Consider the following 14,700-nt stretch of genomic DNA (forward strand, 5'->3'; position numbering starts at 1 on the left):
GTAAAGTTAATCTTATCTGAGACAGGTCAGCCTGCTAACATTGTTTATTTTTCCCTTTGCCTGCTATTAAACTTATCAAATACATTCTATCTGTGTTATCTTAGAAGGATCATCTCAACCTTCTGTATTTTATGTGAATTTTCATTGTGTGTTGTCTACTTTCTCAGTACATTTGCATCTGCTAACTTCTGTGCATTTGAGTACTTTGCTTAGGATGTGAAGGATGAGAAAAACTTAAATCTCTGTGTGTGTGTGTGTGTGTGTGTGTGTGTGTGTACGTGAGAGAGAGCATGCACGAGCAAGAGAGATTGAAATAATTTTTATGCGTAAAGGTTAATTCTTAATAAATCTTTATAAGCATATATTGTTTCTTGAGATTAGCTCTGTTAAGACTGTCACCTTTTTTTTTTTTTTTCCATGTAGTTATCAAGTGTGGCTAATTTGAAAAGTCAGGTTGAGAACCAATGTTTATTCCAAAGATTGGCTGTTTGGATCACTTTCATTTCTCTGGACAATTCAAATGTTTATGCATCCAAAAATATTTTTTTCAAATGAAGATTTTATATATATATATATATATATATATATATATATATATATATATACACACACACACACACACACACACACAATTATATTTACACATATATACTATTTAAAAATTTTTAGGTTTTTATTTTCCACTAGGATCTTTTCTTTCTTTTTTCAGGTTTTGGTGGTGCTCTGATGATGCATTATGAATTTATCATTTCAACCTTTTTTCCTCTTCCAATTCTAGTGTAGGGATTTTTATGACTCTCCTTAGTGTGTTTTGCAAAGGAACGGCGCAAAGAGAACTTAGTGGTTAAAGTTTCCCGATCCTTTTGGACTAGGTGACATTGTCGGGAGATACGATGACCTGTCCAAGTCTGTCAGTGAACGAAACGAGAAGCTGCAGATAACCCTGACCCGCTCTCTGAGTGTGCAGGACGGCCTGGATGAGATGCTGGACTGGATGGCGGGTGTGGAGCGCTCGCTGGAAGAGCAGCGCCCTGTGCCCTTGAACTCCGCCGCTCTGCAGGACGTCATCAGTAAAAACATCGTAAGTGACTTCCAACAAACAGACCACTTTTAGATGAAAAAAAAAACCCAGCATCTCAGGTTATTCAAAAAGTGTGGATGTTTTCATGCTCTGCCCATATCAAACCCTTTCACTGATTCTCCCTACACATTTTCATCCCTAAAATTCATATATCCTGGGTTTTTCCATGTGCAGACATAAACCGATATATGAAGAACTTGAATGTTCTTGTTAGTGTAACATTATTTGCTCTTTTGTATGTGTATCTTCCTCAGCATATGAATCGTGGGTTATAAACATCATTCTAGATGGCAGGGACCAGAACCTTATAATTCTCTTTAAGAAAAAACACAGACTTATTCTTCCCAGGAACTTGAACTGTATATACTGTTGGGTTTTCTTGCTAAAACAGCACTGAATATTGGATAAATTAAAAATAATTGTATGAAAGTTACTAAGAGAGTAGAGCTTAAAAGCTTTCATCACAAGAAAAAAAATTGTAAATGTGTGTGGTGATGGACATTACCTAGACTTATTGTGGTGATCATTTGGCAATATTTACAATTATTGAATCATTATGTTGTACACCTGAAACTAATATACTGTTATAACATTATTATAACAGATAGTTACACATATGTCAATTATATCTCAATTAAAAAATTGTAATATATCGAAAAAAAATATGGTAAGCTCCAAGGATGGGTAGATTTAACAGAAATTTAAGGCATAAAGAGATGTCTCCTGAATATAACAACGTGGAAAGTAGCGCTTGCATAGAGACAAGTGTGCGAAGCGATTTTCTGTGCAGGAGCACAGAGGGACTTCCCTCTGTGTACTTTTCATGAACAGCACTCATGGTACAGGGCATCCCCGCACGCCGGGTCCTGTTTATTCCTCACGGCTTCAGCCAGCTGCCCAGGAGGTTAATCAGATCAGCCTTGTTGTTGTCTAGCCTTTGAAAAATCAGGACCGTGGATAAACCCTGGGCTGCAGGAGATCCCGGGGTTGCTGAGTGGCGGCCATCTCCTGCGTCGCCAGGGCAGCCAGCCAGCTGTTCTCCAGTCTCCTTGCGGGGACTGGGGATGGGATTCCTCCAGGGACCAATCAGCTTGTCTGTCACTCCCATTAGCTTCCTTAGTCACAGGTGGCTCAAACTTCTGTTCTGAATAGTAATTTTTACAAGTCTGACGTCATTTGTAAATATCATTAGGTTACGTGTGTGGTATTTGGTCCATTTCAGATGTTGGACCAGGACATCGCAGGGCGGCAGAGCAGCATAAATGCCATGAATGAGAAAGTGAAGAGGTTCGCAGAGACCACGGACCCGTCCACCGCATCCTCGCTGCAGGCCAGGATGAAGGACTTAGCCCTTCGCTTTTCAGAAGCAAGTCGCAAACACAAAGAAAAACTTGCCCAAATGGAGGAACTCAAAACCAAAGTGGAGCTGTTTGAGAACCTCTCAGAAAAGCTCCAGACGTTCTTAGAAACCAAAACCCAGGCTCTTACTGAGGCAGACGTGCCTGAGAAGGATGTTACTGAGTTGTCTCAGTTTATGCAGGTATGTTTCCCATGGAATTCACAAGGCTGATTAAATATATCAACAGCTAAGACAAGCACATACATTTATTGGCAGAGTTATGATTAACAGGCATCATTTTAATTGCTGATGGATTGGCTAGATCTATGCTTTCCTCCTTTAACAACTTCAAAGCTCATCTTCTCCTTGAAGTCTTTGCTCATTAATCAGAAGTGAACACCATCTCTCATTTTCTGTATATCATAGGTGATATACATATCTTATTCCAGAGCCCACAGAGGCAGAATGTAAAGAGTGCATATTTAAATTAAATTAAACTGTTCTCTTTCAAACAGCCTGCCTGCATGTTTGTTTATACTTAGACCATAGGCAGGATCATTCTGTGAAATTCTGAGTGGAGCCATTCTGGTCCCATACCTACATCTTGATGGGATGCCCTTTGAAGATCTAGCAACACCTTATATTTTTTTAAATTTTTGTATTGAAGTATAGTTGATTTACAATGTTGTGTTAATTACTGCTGTCCAGCAAAGTGACTCAGTTACATATATATATATATATATATATATATATATATATACATTCTTTTTTAAATATTCTTTTCCATTATGGTTTTTCATAGGATATTGAATATAGTTCTTTGTACTGTACAGTAGGACCTTGTTCCGTATCCATTCCATATATAAAAGCTTACATCTGCTAACCCCAACCTCCCACTCCATTCCTCCCCCAAGCCCCTCCCCCTTGGCAACCACCAGTCTGTTCTTTATGTTCGTAGCAACATCTTATATTGATGAAATATCTAAATGCTTTGTAGGAATCAACTTCTGAACTGCTAGAACGCAGGAAAGATCTCGAAGTTTTGCAGAATCTCTTGAAGGAGATCTCCAGCCATGGCTTGCCGGGGGATAAAGCTCTGGTTTTTGAAAAAACAAATAATTTGTCAAAGAAATTCAAGGAAATGGAGGATACTGTCAAAGAAAAGTAAGCACCACTTAAGAAATTGGATTTTATTCTACTTGATACTAATTGGAATGCATGATTTTTATTTAGTTATGTAGCTACCTGGAACAGTTTTTGGAAACTTGAGAATAAGCATAGGGCTACTTTATAAGTACTTTAATATGGATTTTTTTTTGCTGTTAAAATTAAGTATAGTTTTTGTTAAAGTATTTAGGAGGGAAATTCACTACTTCTTACATGAAAGTATTTATAGACGGCACTGTGTAAGGAAAATGGTGGTGGTAGTGTTTTACTGAAAGTAGTCTAAACTCACTGTAGTCTGAAGCCTTTGGCTATTACATTTTTATTTGCAAAGGCAGAAATAACCTTGAAAGATAGCCCATGGTTCACTGCTTTCTGGGCTCAATTCAGAAACAATACATCATTCCAGTATAGTTCTGGATAGTTCTGGATGGCTTTTTGGTTTTTTTTTTTTTGTAAAATAGTTTCCTTTTTGAAGAGTTGTAGATCAGACATGATTCCACGAACAAACAAGGTAAGAGACAAGAGAATGAACCTAAATTAAGGTAAAAAGCTGTACAGGGGTGTGAGCCTTGTGATTGAGTTTTATATTTCTGATCTCATGCGAGTTGAGAATATACATCTGGTTTTGCCAAAGTTCATACAGAAGCCCCCCAAAAGATAGAAAGTAGTCATTTCTCTTTCAGCTATTCTTCTTCATTTCTTTGGAATTGTCTACGTAAAACTTTTGAGTCCTGTCTGGACTACTCACAGAGCTATCATTTCCATCCTATTTAATTCACATGACACAGAAGAAATATTCTTGGTTTCCCTGGGTAAACTCTAGGTTGTTTCTTCTGTCAGATGGGTCCAATTATCAAACCATGTGGTCATCGGTGATTAGTTTACCAGCCATGTACTCTCTGCTAATAATCCACACACCTGCACACGTGCACATGCCATCTACATGGTATCCAGTTACCAAATCTAACTGTCCTCATAGCTGTACCTGTGCCAGGCGTGTGCCCTCCCTCTGTGGTGCTGAGTGTACAGAGAGATCCGTATAGTTCACTGTGGAGCTTTCTGAGTATCCGTGGGGGAGGTGCGCATTAAGTTCTGCGTCACTAGGTCTCACCTCGTTTTTGGAAACTCAAACCTGTCCTCTCTCTCTGTAAAGACCCAGTTTACCCATCCACTAAAGTGACTGTAGTGACACTAGGTGGCGCTGTGTTTCCCTCATGTTAGTGACTTGTGTTTCCCCTCTGGTTCTCAGCCTGCTGGCGTTTAGCACCATATAAAGCGGACAGATAAAAGCTCACTGACTCTAAATCATGTTAGAGCTGTTTATATGTGGCTTTAGAGTGTACGTAGCATTATAGAGAGCTGTTACACATGGGTTACAAATATCTTAACTGTTCCTATCTTGATCTACAGACTTTACTGAGGAAATAGACAAGGAGTAATTTAGCTGATTTCACTTGCCACCTATGAAACCTTTCCTCCTGTATCTGAGGATTGGAGTGTGCCTGGGGGAAGATTTTTTTCTTAATGTTAAGCTTGAAATGGGAATAATAATTTATTTTTTTAGTAATTAGTCCTTTGGAGTGTCTCCCTTTGTGGCTTAAATTTGTCAATGATGTTTGTGATCTAGAAAAGAAGCTGTATCTTCTTGTCAAGAACAGATGGATGCCTTTCAAGTTCTGGTTAAATCATTAAAGTCGTGGATAAAAGAAACCACAGAAAGAGTTCCCGTTGTGCAGCCTTCTTTTGGTGCAGAGGATTTAGGGAAATCTTTGGAAGAAACTAAGGTGAATCATTGTCCGTGTCTGATAAGAATTTCTCATTTGCCTGTGTTAGGAGTGAGAGGTTTCCTTTTACCTAATAGCACATAAGTAAGAACCTCATGTATGTACAGTGTATTTTGGTGATATTTGGAAATCATGACGGGTTTAACTGATCCTTTCGAAGAAGGACACAGACTTTCAGTTAATTCGCTTTTTTAAAGAGACGTATTTGTGAGTTGCTGACTGGTCCGAGTTTCTTTCCCCACCACATCTCTACGTAGTTTATTTTTTATACCATTTTTCATAATGTTAGTAAAAGATCCTTCTCTTCAACTCAGCATTTTGCTCTAGTTTGGATGTATCACTCTAACCAGTATTCGAAGATGGAAGTTATTTGAATCTCTAGTGTGTGAGTCTTCTGTCATCTGACTCAGTCATAAAACTTAGGACCAGTTATGGCAAGTTTTCCACTCCAAATTTGTGGAGTTGTGTGTCCTTTAAAATTCACTGAAGTTTTGATGATTAAAATTCACTATTAAATGGAATTCTGAATTTCCATTTTTTTAAATTGTTTCTACTACTTTTTTTTTTTTTTTTGTAACTTGTCTGTTACCTAGTACAGTTTTGCAGACTTACAGTTGACAGTTACTTTGGAACCCGTGGCAGCTGGGACTAGCCTGGCTTCCACTGTGGCTGGGAGCAGAATTCAGGATGGACCCCACCCCACTCCTCACTATTAACAGTGTTAGCAGTCACCTGGGCTGCTGGAACAAATAGAGATGCCGTCCTTTTCTTCCATCCCATAAGTCAGAACCCACAATCATCACTGTTTTAAGATATGTTTAAGACATTGAATTATAATGTGTAACTTGGAAAAGATTACAAAGACTGAAAAATAATGTGTTTTTATATCTCAAGAAATTACAAGAGAAGTGGAGCTTAAAAACACCTGAGATTCAGAAAGTCAACAACAGTGGGATCTCACTATGTAACCTAATAAGTGCTGTGATGACCCCTGCAAAGGCCATAGCAGCAGTTAAGTCAGGTAAGTACTTTATTTACATTTGTGGTAAAACCCGTAAGAATTGGGTCCACCCATGTTGATTTTATTTGTGTATGTTATTTTTAAAAATTAATGCGTAAAATAACCTCAGAAACACGAAGGGAAAGTGACAAGAAAGATGGCATCTCTAAACAACCTAAACGCTGCCACGGAAAAGTGTCTGTTCTGGTCAAATTTCAGATCTCTTAGGTTTTATCTTATTAAATACTACAATTTAAAATGTAACCAAATTCATCTGTAAGAATAAAGAACATTATATTGGGGAAGGGGAAAGATCAGATTCCAGTTTGTTTGTTTTTACCTAATTGATGGGGATGTAGAAATTCTATTTGAAATCTTTGATAAAGAAATGAGTCTGGTCTCCTGGGAAAGAAGGAAGTAAAGAAAGGAAACAGGTTCTTTTCTGTCGAGCAGGCCTCTCTTAATTTCTTCCCATCTGCTTTATTCCTTACATTATTCCCAAAGAAAACAGTTCTATGCTGTGTTAGCCAGCTTGTCTGAATCACAGTCTTACCAGGCTTCTCAACACAAGGGGAGAGTCATGTATAAATAATGGTTCTAAAATTAAGTTATGGATAGAGTTTTAAGTTTAAAACATTTATATTGTTGTCACTATCAGGTTTAAAATAATCCAAGAGTAGACGGAAGGCAGATCTCATGTCTTTATTCTGAGGGTTTCTGACGATCCTCTGTGGTTTATCTGCCCTGCTCAGCCCCCAGCTGTTCCCATTGTGAGGCTGATGTTGAGCTGGGCCCCTCTCCACCCACCGTTTATTCTGCTCTAGTAATCCCATTTCAGGCAATCCTCATAGTATACGTGTGTGATGATCTCTCCTTTCTCTCCTAATCAGATTTCCTGAAATGTCAAGGTTTTTTGTTTTTTTGGTTTTTTTTAAAGGAAAGGAATTCTATGGTGTTTTACATTAATTCTTCATGCCCATTCTATATTAGTAATAAGTAAAAAGTATCTTTTTCCTACTCTTGACAACTCCCAAGCATGGTAAGAATTAATCTTGAGTATCTAAAGGGTATTTTCACTTCCATCTGAAATGCCACGGTGTGTGTGATTTTTTTTTTTTAAAGGGACAAAACTTAGATTAAGATTCAGATATTTAAATGTTTTTGTTTAGGCTTGTTCTCGTGTGGTTAGTTTGGGGAAATGTTTTTGTGTTTTGGATAGAGAGCCAAGGCATACTAACATGAGAAGGTCTAATTGATTTTTTAATATTCTGATTATGAAAAAGGAACCGGTGCTAGGTGTTTAGGGAATTAAAGAGAAATAATTACTGCAGCTCACCAAGTAGTTCCTATTTGCTAGGCAGTAGGGTAACTGTCTTTAATTCCCACAGTGGTCTCGCAAGATAGGTGTTATTCTTCCCAGCAGTTTGGTGGGATGGATTCACCTGTGCAGCCTCACAGGGAGTCATTAGTGGGGCTGGGGTTTAAGTTCAGGTGAGACATATGCCAGGGCCCAGGTGCCCCAGCCACTGTACCTCCTTCCTCTATGTTGATACAGTAATGGTTTCTTTTACTTTTAACTTTTCTTTCATGTCTTTTTACCTTATTCCGCCTCCATTAAACCCATGAAAACACTGTAACTACAGCAGACAATTTTCAGTTTCTTAACTTGAGACATTCTTTTGTCCGTCAGGCATTTATGCTTCAAGCAACACACATAGTGACCAGCTTCTGTGCTTCAGGGACTGTATCACTAAAATAACTTCAGCTTTAAAGCAACCTTATCCCCAAATTTTCTTATAAATTAATAGTTAATGATTAATGTATATAATCTAAAGTTATTGAAACTCTACTCTTTAAGTTGATCATGTTATGACTTTAAGAATAAATTTTATGTAAAAGAGAGGATATAGCTTGATCTTTCAGACCTTCATTTGATTTTGAAATTGAATCAGTATTTTACATTTTCAAATAGTAATAACATTTTAAAAGAATTACTGTTTATGGCATTCGCTTTAATGCCACCTACTATTAATATATATAAAATACAATAGAAATCTATGATGACTTCAGTTTCAATATTTTTGCAGGTGGAGTAATATTAAATGGTGAAGGAACAGCCACAGATACTCAGGATATTTTGGCAAATAAAGGTAAATAGTAACTTTAAGTGCTTATTGATTAAATTACTTGGTATGGTTTTTTTTTGAGAGAGAGAGAAAATCTTTTTAGGGATGAGAAGTAGTTATATCGAAATTTCAAACTTGAATTAAAATGGTATGAGTCTAGTCATGTTCTCCATAAATAACATGTTTATATAACATTCCATGCAATTTTGTTCATCTGAGCTTAATGAAATCCAGTAATTCAGCTTGGCATTTGGTTTATGTTTCCTTCTTTCGGGTTAATTTGAGATATTTTCTCACTTGGGATAACATTATTTGAGCTTTTTTTTTTAATTTGATGCCTGAGGAATTAATAAGCATCATTTCATGATTTGGGTTTTTTATTCCATTTAAAATATCTATCTCATTTCACTTGTATTATGCAATGTACCTAAAGTATTTGTCATTAAGTAGCATTGTAAGATGATGTAACATTTTAGTTCTAAAAACTCTATGACTTTATCATAGTAGACTTAATATTGACAAGATAGAAGGAAATAGCACGTGAAACAAATTTTTATTTCTAGAGCTCTAAACACCCTGAAAATGTGTCAGTATAATTGTTCTTCTTACGTTTAGGATTAACATCCATTAAAAAGGATATGAGTGACATAAGCCATGGCTATGAAGATCTTGGCCTCTTACTTAAAGACAAAATAGCCGAACTGAGTACCAAACTCTCCAGATTGCAAAAGGCTCAGGAAGAATCAAGTGCCATGATGCAGTGGTTACAGACGATGAACAAAACTGCCACGAAATGGCATCAGGCACCTACACCTACGGACACTGAGGCTGTGAAGAGTCAAGTTGAACAGAACAAGGTATCTTCTGTGGGTCCATTTACCGAAGACGTGAGAGAACAGATTAGCGCTCAGAACTGAGCACTGGGGGTCAGGAGCCCCGTTCTGGTTTCTTGCTCTATAAACTTCAACAAATAGTTCACCAGCTTTGTTGAACGTGACTTTCTGTAGAGATTGATGCTAATAGTCACTTATTTTTACACGCAGATGTTATAAAGATGAGTGAGCTGTTGGGTGCAAGCAACTTTGCCACCTTCAAATTAGTTTAAGTCTTGGATTTTAACCAGTACTTATTGGAAAAGATGTATTTAAGGGCTAAATGTATTAGGAATCTGTTCTGTCCAGTATAAAATAGGGGAGCTCATGCTTTCCCTTTGTTTAATACACGGTATTTCTTTCTACAGCTGTCAGGGTTGGGAAAACGGTTTTGCACTCTGGCAATGCTGGCAAAAATGTCTCCAGATGACTAACTTATCTTTGAACTCTGTAACGTGTTGTCCAGAAAAGTGCTTATTTGCTAGTAGTCTCAAATCTTGCAGCCTTTATCAAGACTGATTTTCTGATTAATTACAATCTTACTGATGTCATTTTCCTTTTTTTCCAAAGGGATTTGAGAATACCTTGAAATTCTTCCTAGGTGATGGGATGAGGGTCATTATCTCTGTAGCTCTAGCATTCTTCCTTGGGATTCTGTTATCAGCTAGTCGAAGAATAGTTATGAAGAGGAAAAGAAAATATAATTCACTGCTGAATCCGGTCCTCACTCACTTCAGCCTTTAACAGTGGATTTTTTTCCCCTCTTATGGCCATGTTGGAGAAAAAAGTGCTCTATTGAAATTGTGTTTTTGTCTTTTGATGTTGACATACTTTAATGAAGTTACTTTTTTTGTCTCCTTGTTAGTCATTTGAGGCAGAACTGAAGCAAAATGTAAACAAAGTGCAGGAGTTGAAAGACAAGCTGACGGAGCTGCTGGAGGAGAACCCAGACACTCCGGAGGCCCCCAAGTGGAAGCAGATGTTGACGGAAATAGGTATGTTACCACTCACACCAGAGGCCGTGCACAGAAGCACAGTCATTTTTTAAAAATCATAATCTCTATCAGAAAACATCTATCCAACAATCTCACTGACTTTGGGATTTGCTTTCATGTTTCAGAATCGATCTTTGCATATTCTGAAGTGTCATTTCACATGGTGCTAGGCCTTGGCAGATCTTGTGTTTTTCTCACTAAACACCGTAACGAAATTTATGTTTATAAAGAAGGTAGATACCAGTTAATAGAATGCTGTGTATTGAGTCACATGTTTTTATTATGGTTTATTTTTTACTAGGTTTTGGGTGCTTCTAATTTTTTATGTTTTGTTATATTTTAGTGTGGAGAGTCCTTTTTGTTTGTTTGTCTGGAAAAGGTGGGTGCCTTTCTCCACCATGGAGTTTCTGATGGGACCCCGCCAGCCCCTGTTTCATGCTGCTGGTCCCTTTCCCAACCAGCCTGAGAAGGCTGCTCCCCCACAGGAGTCTGGGGGTTTGCTCTTTACCCAGAGTCCTCCTCCCATCTCCATCCTGTCCCTATATAAACTGTTCCTCGGAGATGGAGAATTTCCTTCACAAGCCCTGTTACCTTATCACCCCTTTTCCTTATGGTAATGATACGGGAGTGAGTGTAAGACAGTGATACTCTTTTTCCCTACTTCATAGTATTTGGAGAATTCAGTGAGTTAATGTGTGTGCAGCTCAGACAAACAGTATCTGGCACATAGTGTGTTTACTATGACTATCACAAGAATCATTTTACTTTGAATTGTTCCATTATATTTAGCTAAATCTTGTCCTTCCTTTAGAGTCAGATATGCTGTGATAAATTTAGAAGTTTCTAAGTACGTTTTAGTTTAATAAGAGTCATCCTTATACATATAACTGCATCACTTTGCTGTACACCTGAAACTGACACAACATTGTAAATCAACTATACTCCAGTAAAAGAAAAAGAGTCCTCCTAAGAGATCTGAATGCTGAAGGGTGTATTTAATCCAACAGTAGAGACTCCTGTTGCATTATAATTAATTGGGCCCTAATTCAGTGGCTCTCACGTAGAATATCAGAACTACTCGAAGGAATATTTTCAAGGCATCTTAGAATAGCAGAGGAAGCAAGGAATGCATATTTCAGCAAAGCTTCCTGATAAGATTTTGATATTTCTCCTTCTCCATTTATGGTTTCAGTTGCATTATTTCATTATCAGATTGTGACTGACTAGAACACGCCGTATAGTGTGACGTTGTTTAGGTAAACGTTTCAGGGGCTGGGCTCTATGAAAAGCAGTTCTTCAGTGCATTACACTGGGTGAAAAAAATCTGTCAGATCAGCTCGTCACACCATCAGTGTTGAGTGACTCATGTGTTGAGGGATGGTCTGTAATTCTGGGCTTCAAGGAGCATGCCGTCCTCAGGGCGGGGGGAGCAGGCAGGGTGTCCTAGCGGAGGGTGAGACCCAGTGGGATCGTGAAAGCAGGATGGGGCGGGGACAGAGGGGGAGGGATGGAGCATGTGGGCTGTGGGGCCCTTGTGCGCCCAGCCTGTTGCGATGAGGACGTGTGATCAGTGGGCAGATGAGGGCTTCCTCTCGGAGGACAGACCTTCTCGGATGAGCAGACGAGGACCCTTTTGTGGGAGACCCTGGAGGTCAAGCAGAGGTCATCAGATTTTGCCGTCTAGTTGGTGACGAGTAAATTATTGAGGGGTTTGAGCCCAGAAGTGACATATTCAGTGACGTTTAAGGGAAATTATTTTAGAACCAAATTCATTGCGGCTGAGGATCACGAATTGCAGGTAAGCTGGTTAGAAGGCCCTTGGTCTAGGTGTGCAGTTCTGGAAAGGGTGCTCCTGGCAGCAAGAGCGGAGCATCCCCTGGGGACGTGTTAGAAACGCACCTTCAGACCTCACTTCAGACCTGCTGATCAGTCCCTCCAGGGGTGGGCCCAGCACCTGTGTGACCAGACCCTCTAGGGGTCTCTGATGCAGCTCCAGCTTGAGAAGTACTGGTCTTGGCAAAACACGATGAGGACCAACATGGAGTTGGGTATTGGGAATGGAAGGACTGTGTTTAAGGCCTTGTTTGTGATTGAGGATATAGGAGAGTCATGAAAGAACATCCTGAATTATGGCATTGCATGACGTGCATGAGAATAACCTTCAAAAGAAGTCTAGAAGTCGGAAAAACCTACTCATTTTGATAGGAATATCGTGAGTTTTTTTCCCCAACATTGAATTGAAAGGGTTGGTGAGATTTCCTGTTGTAACTTCCGAGCAGCTGGCTGCTGATGTGTGATTTGCGTAGAAGAGCATGGTTGGGTGTAGATACACACATTTGGGAGTCACTTACCTCCATCTGGTCGTTGAAGGTGTGCTATTAAAGAAAAGGATACATGTTCATTGTTCTAGTGGGTCAGTTCTAGTTGAATAAACAGACTCTGTAGGACTTCTAGAAGGAATGAGGGTTCTCAGGAATATTCCATAATCTATAGCATCTTCCAAAATCAGATTCAAATCTATTTTTCTTACACTTCAGTTGACACACAACCATTGGGACCATAAAATCTGTATCGTTAAATGCGATTAACTCACAGATTAGTCTTTAATTGACTATGTAAGGAGAGTCCTGTCCTACAATCTTCATAGATACAGTCGTATTAAATGTATAAAAAACAAGCATCTGTTTCATCCTCTGTCTTTTTTTCTTCTAGATTCTAAGTGGCAAGAACTCAATCAGTTAACAGTTGATAGACGACAGAAACTGGAAGAATCCTCAAATAATCTAACCCAATTCCAGACAGTGGAGGCTCAGTTAAAACAGTGGCTTGCGGAAAAAGAACTGATGGTCAGTGTCCTTGGGCCCTTGTCGATTGACCCAAATATGCTGAACACACAAAGGCAGCAGGTGCAGGTGAGTCCTACCTGACTTAACAAGACAGATGTTTTCATTAGAAATACATTACCTTGGACGGTATGTGCTCTGCCTGTCTCGGAGGGTATTTGTAATGTGTCAGATGCCCACGAGGTACCGTCGTGAGGCTGGCGGGAAACCCCCAAAGAAGCAAAGCTCTGGAGCATCCCTGGAGCATCCCTGAGGGGTCCACCGAGCCCACGAGTATGGTCAGGTCCCTTGATCGTTTCAGTCATATTGTGGTTTGTAGAGACCCTGTTAAAGAGGACTTTCTTTGAAGTATTAACATGATTGCATAAGTAATAACATTTTTATGAGAAGCTAGTATATTGTTTAGAAATGACTCCTTTGAGGTTTTATTCATTTTGATTGTGGTAGTAGATAATGAAACTTATAAAGCTCATGCAAAACATCCCTGAGTGGGGGAGACAAAGTAAGAAGAGAAAGAAGAAGGGAAGAAGAGGAGGAACCTTGAAACCCGCAGGGTTAGTTAGACTCATCTAATTATGAGCAGATAAATCCACAGGGGGAGAAACATATGTAGATTGTAAGTCAGACGTAATGGCAGGCGCTCCGCTGTGGTCTCCGTGAGCTTTCTTTCTGTGCAGGTGGTGGTTTCGGGGCATGGAAGCTGATCCATACTCTGAAAATACACAACAGTCTGGGTAGTTGAGTCACATGCTGTCCTAGGCATGTATGTTCTTCATCTGAATAGAATGGAAACAAAAGATATAAAGAAACGTTTGAGGAGAAATAATTGTCCATAGTCTCCCAGAGATAGAAAAAATATTCTACTAAAAGAAGGACACTTGGGGATCATTCGTTTTATAACGAAAGCCAGTGTGAGCCCGCACGCTCGGAGCGACATGATTTATTGGCTAAATCTTTACAAAAAAGACTGTAAACGTCGATCTTATGTTTAAAAAGAACCTGTGTAAATCAATGCACCATGAGTTCGTATATCCAAACATTGTTATCACTGTGTATTTCCTTTGGTGTAAAATGCTATAGAGCATTTAAAAAATCCTGTAAAAAGAAAAATGCAAATAGGAAAAAATCAAATTGGTGTTAGTGTGATGTAAACTTGTCTAAAAGCAGTGTTTCCCTTTGTGTGTGAAAATTTGTACATGAATTTTTGTTCCTTTCCCCCAGACTAGCAAAAATATTTATTCTCTTTTTTCTCCCTCGGGGGATATTATTTTAGACAAAATGTTAATCTCTGTGAAGCACCATTGCTCTTTGTATTAGTTTACGATAATTGCACTGCCTTTGAAATAAAAGCTAGGAAAGCAGTAACAAAAATAAAATAAAAACTAGATAATTAACTACCACTTCTGTCTGTTTAGAAACTTAAAGCTGTGTTTTCCGTAACTAATTCTCCAGTCATTTGTGTGTTCATTTGCCCTCGTCACCTCTTTACCTTA

General features: G+C 38.8%; 1 protein-coding gene across 1 annotated transcript in view; it reads left to right on the forward strand.

Moving 5' to 3' along the window:
- The window catches only part of DST (dystonin), a 491,021-nt gene that overhangs the window by 373,821 nt on the left and 102,500 nt on the right, over positions 1-14,700 (forward strand). The window contains 9 exon segments of the mRNA XM_068559249.1: positions 873-1,081; positions 2,304-2,621; positions 3,418-3,584; positions 5,215-5,371; positions 6,266-6,392; positions 8,459-8,521; positions 9,113-9,354; positions 10,235-10,364; positions 13,077-13,276. Of these exon segments, the coding sequence (XP_068415350.1) occupies positions 873-1,081; positions 2,304-2,621; positions 3,418-3,584; positions 5,215-5,371; positions 6,266-6,392; positions 8,459-8,521; positions 9,113-9,354; positions 10,235-10,364; positions 13,077-13,276 (1,613 nt within the window).

The sequence above is a fragment of the Eschrichtius robustus genome, chromosome 12, assembly GCF_028021215.1.
Source record: "Eschrichtius robustus isolate mEscRob2 chromosome 12, mEscRob2.pri, whole genome shotgun sequence".
Classification (NCBI taxonomy): Eukaryota; Metazoa; Chordata; class Mammalia; order Artiodactyla; family Eschrichtiidae; genus Eschrichtius; species Eschrichtius robustus.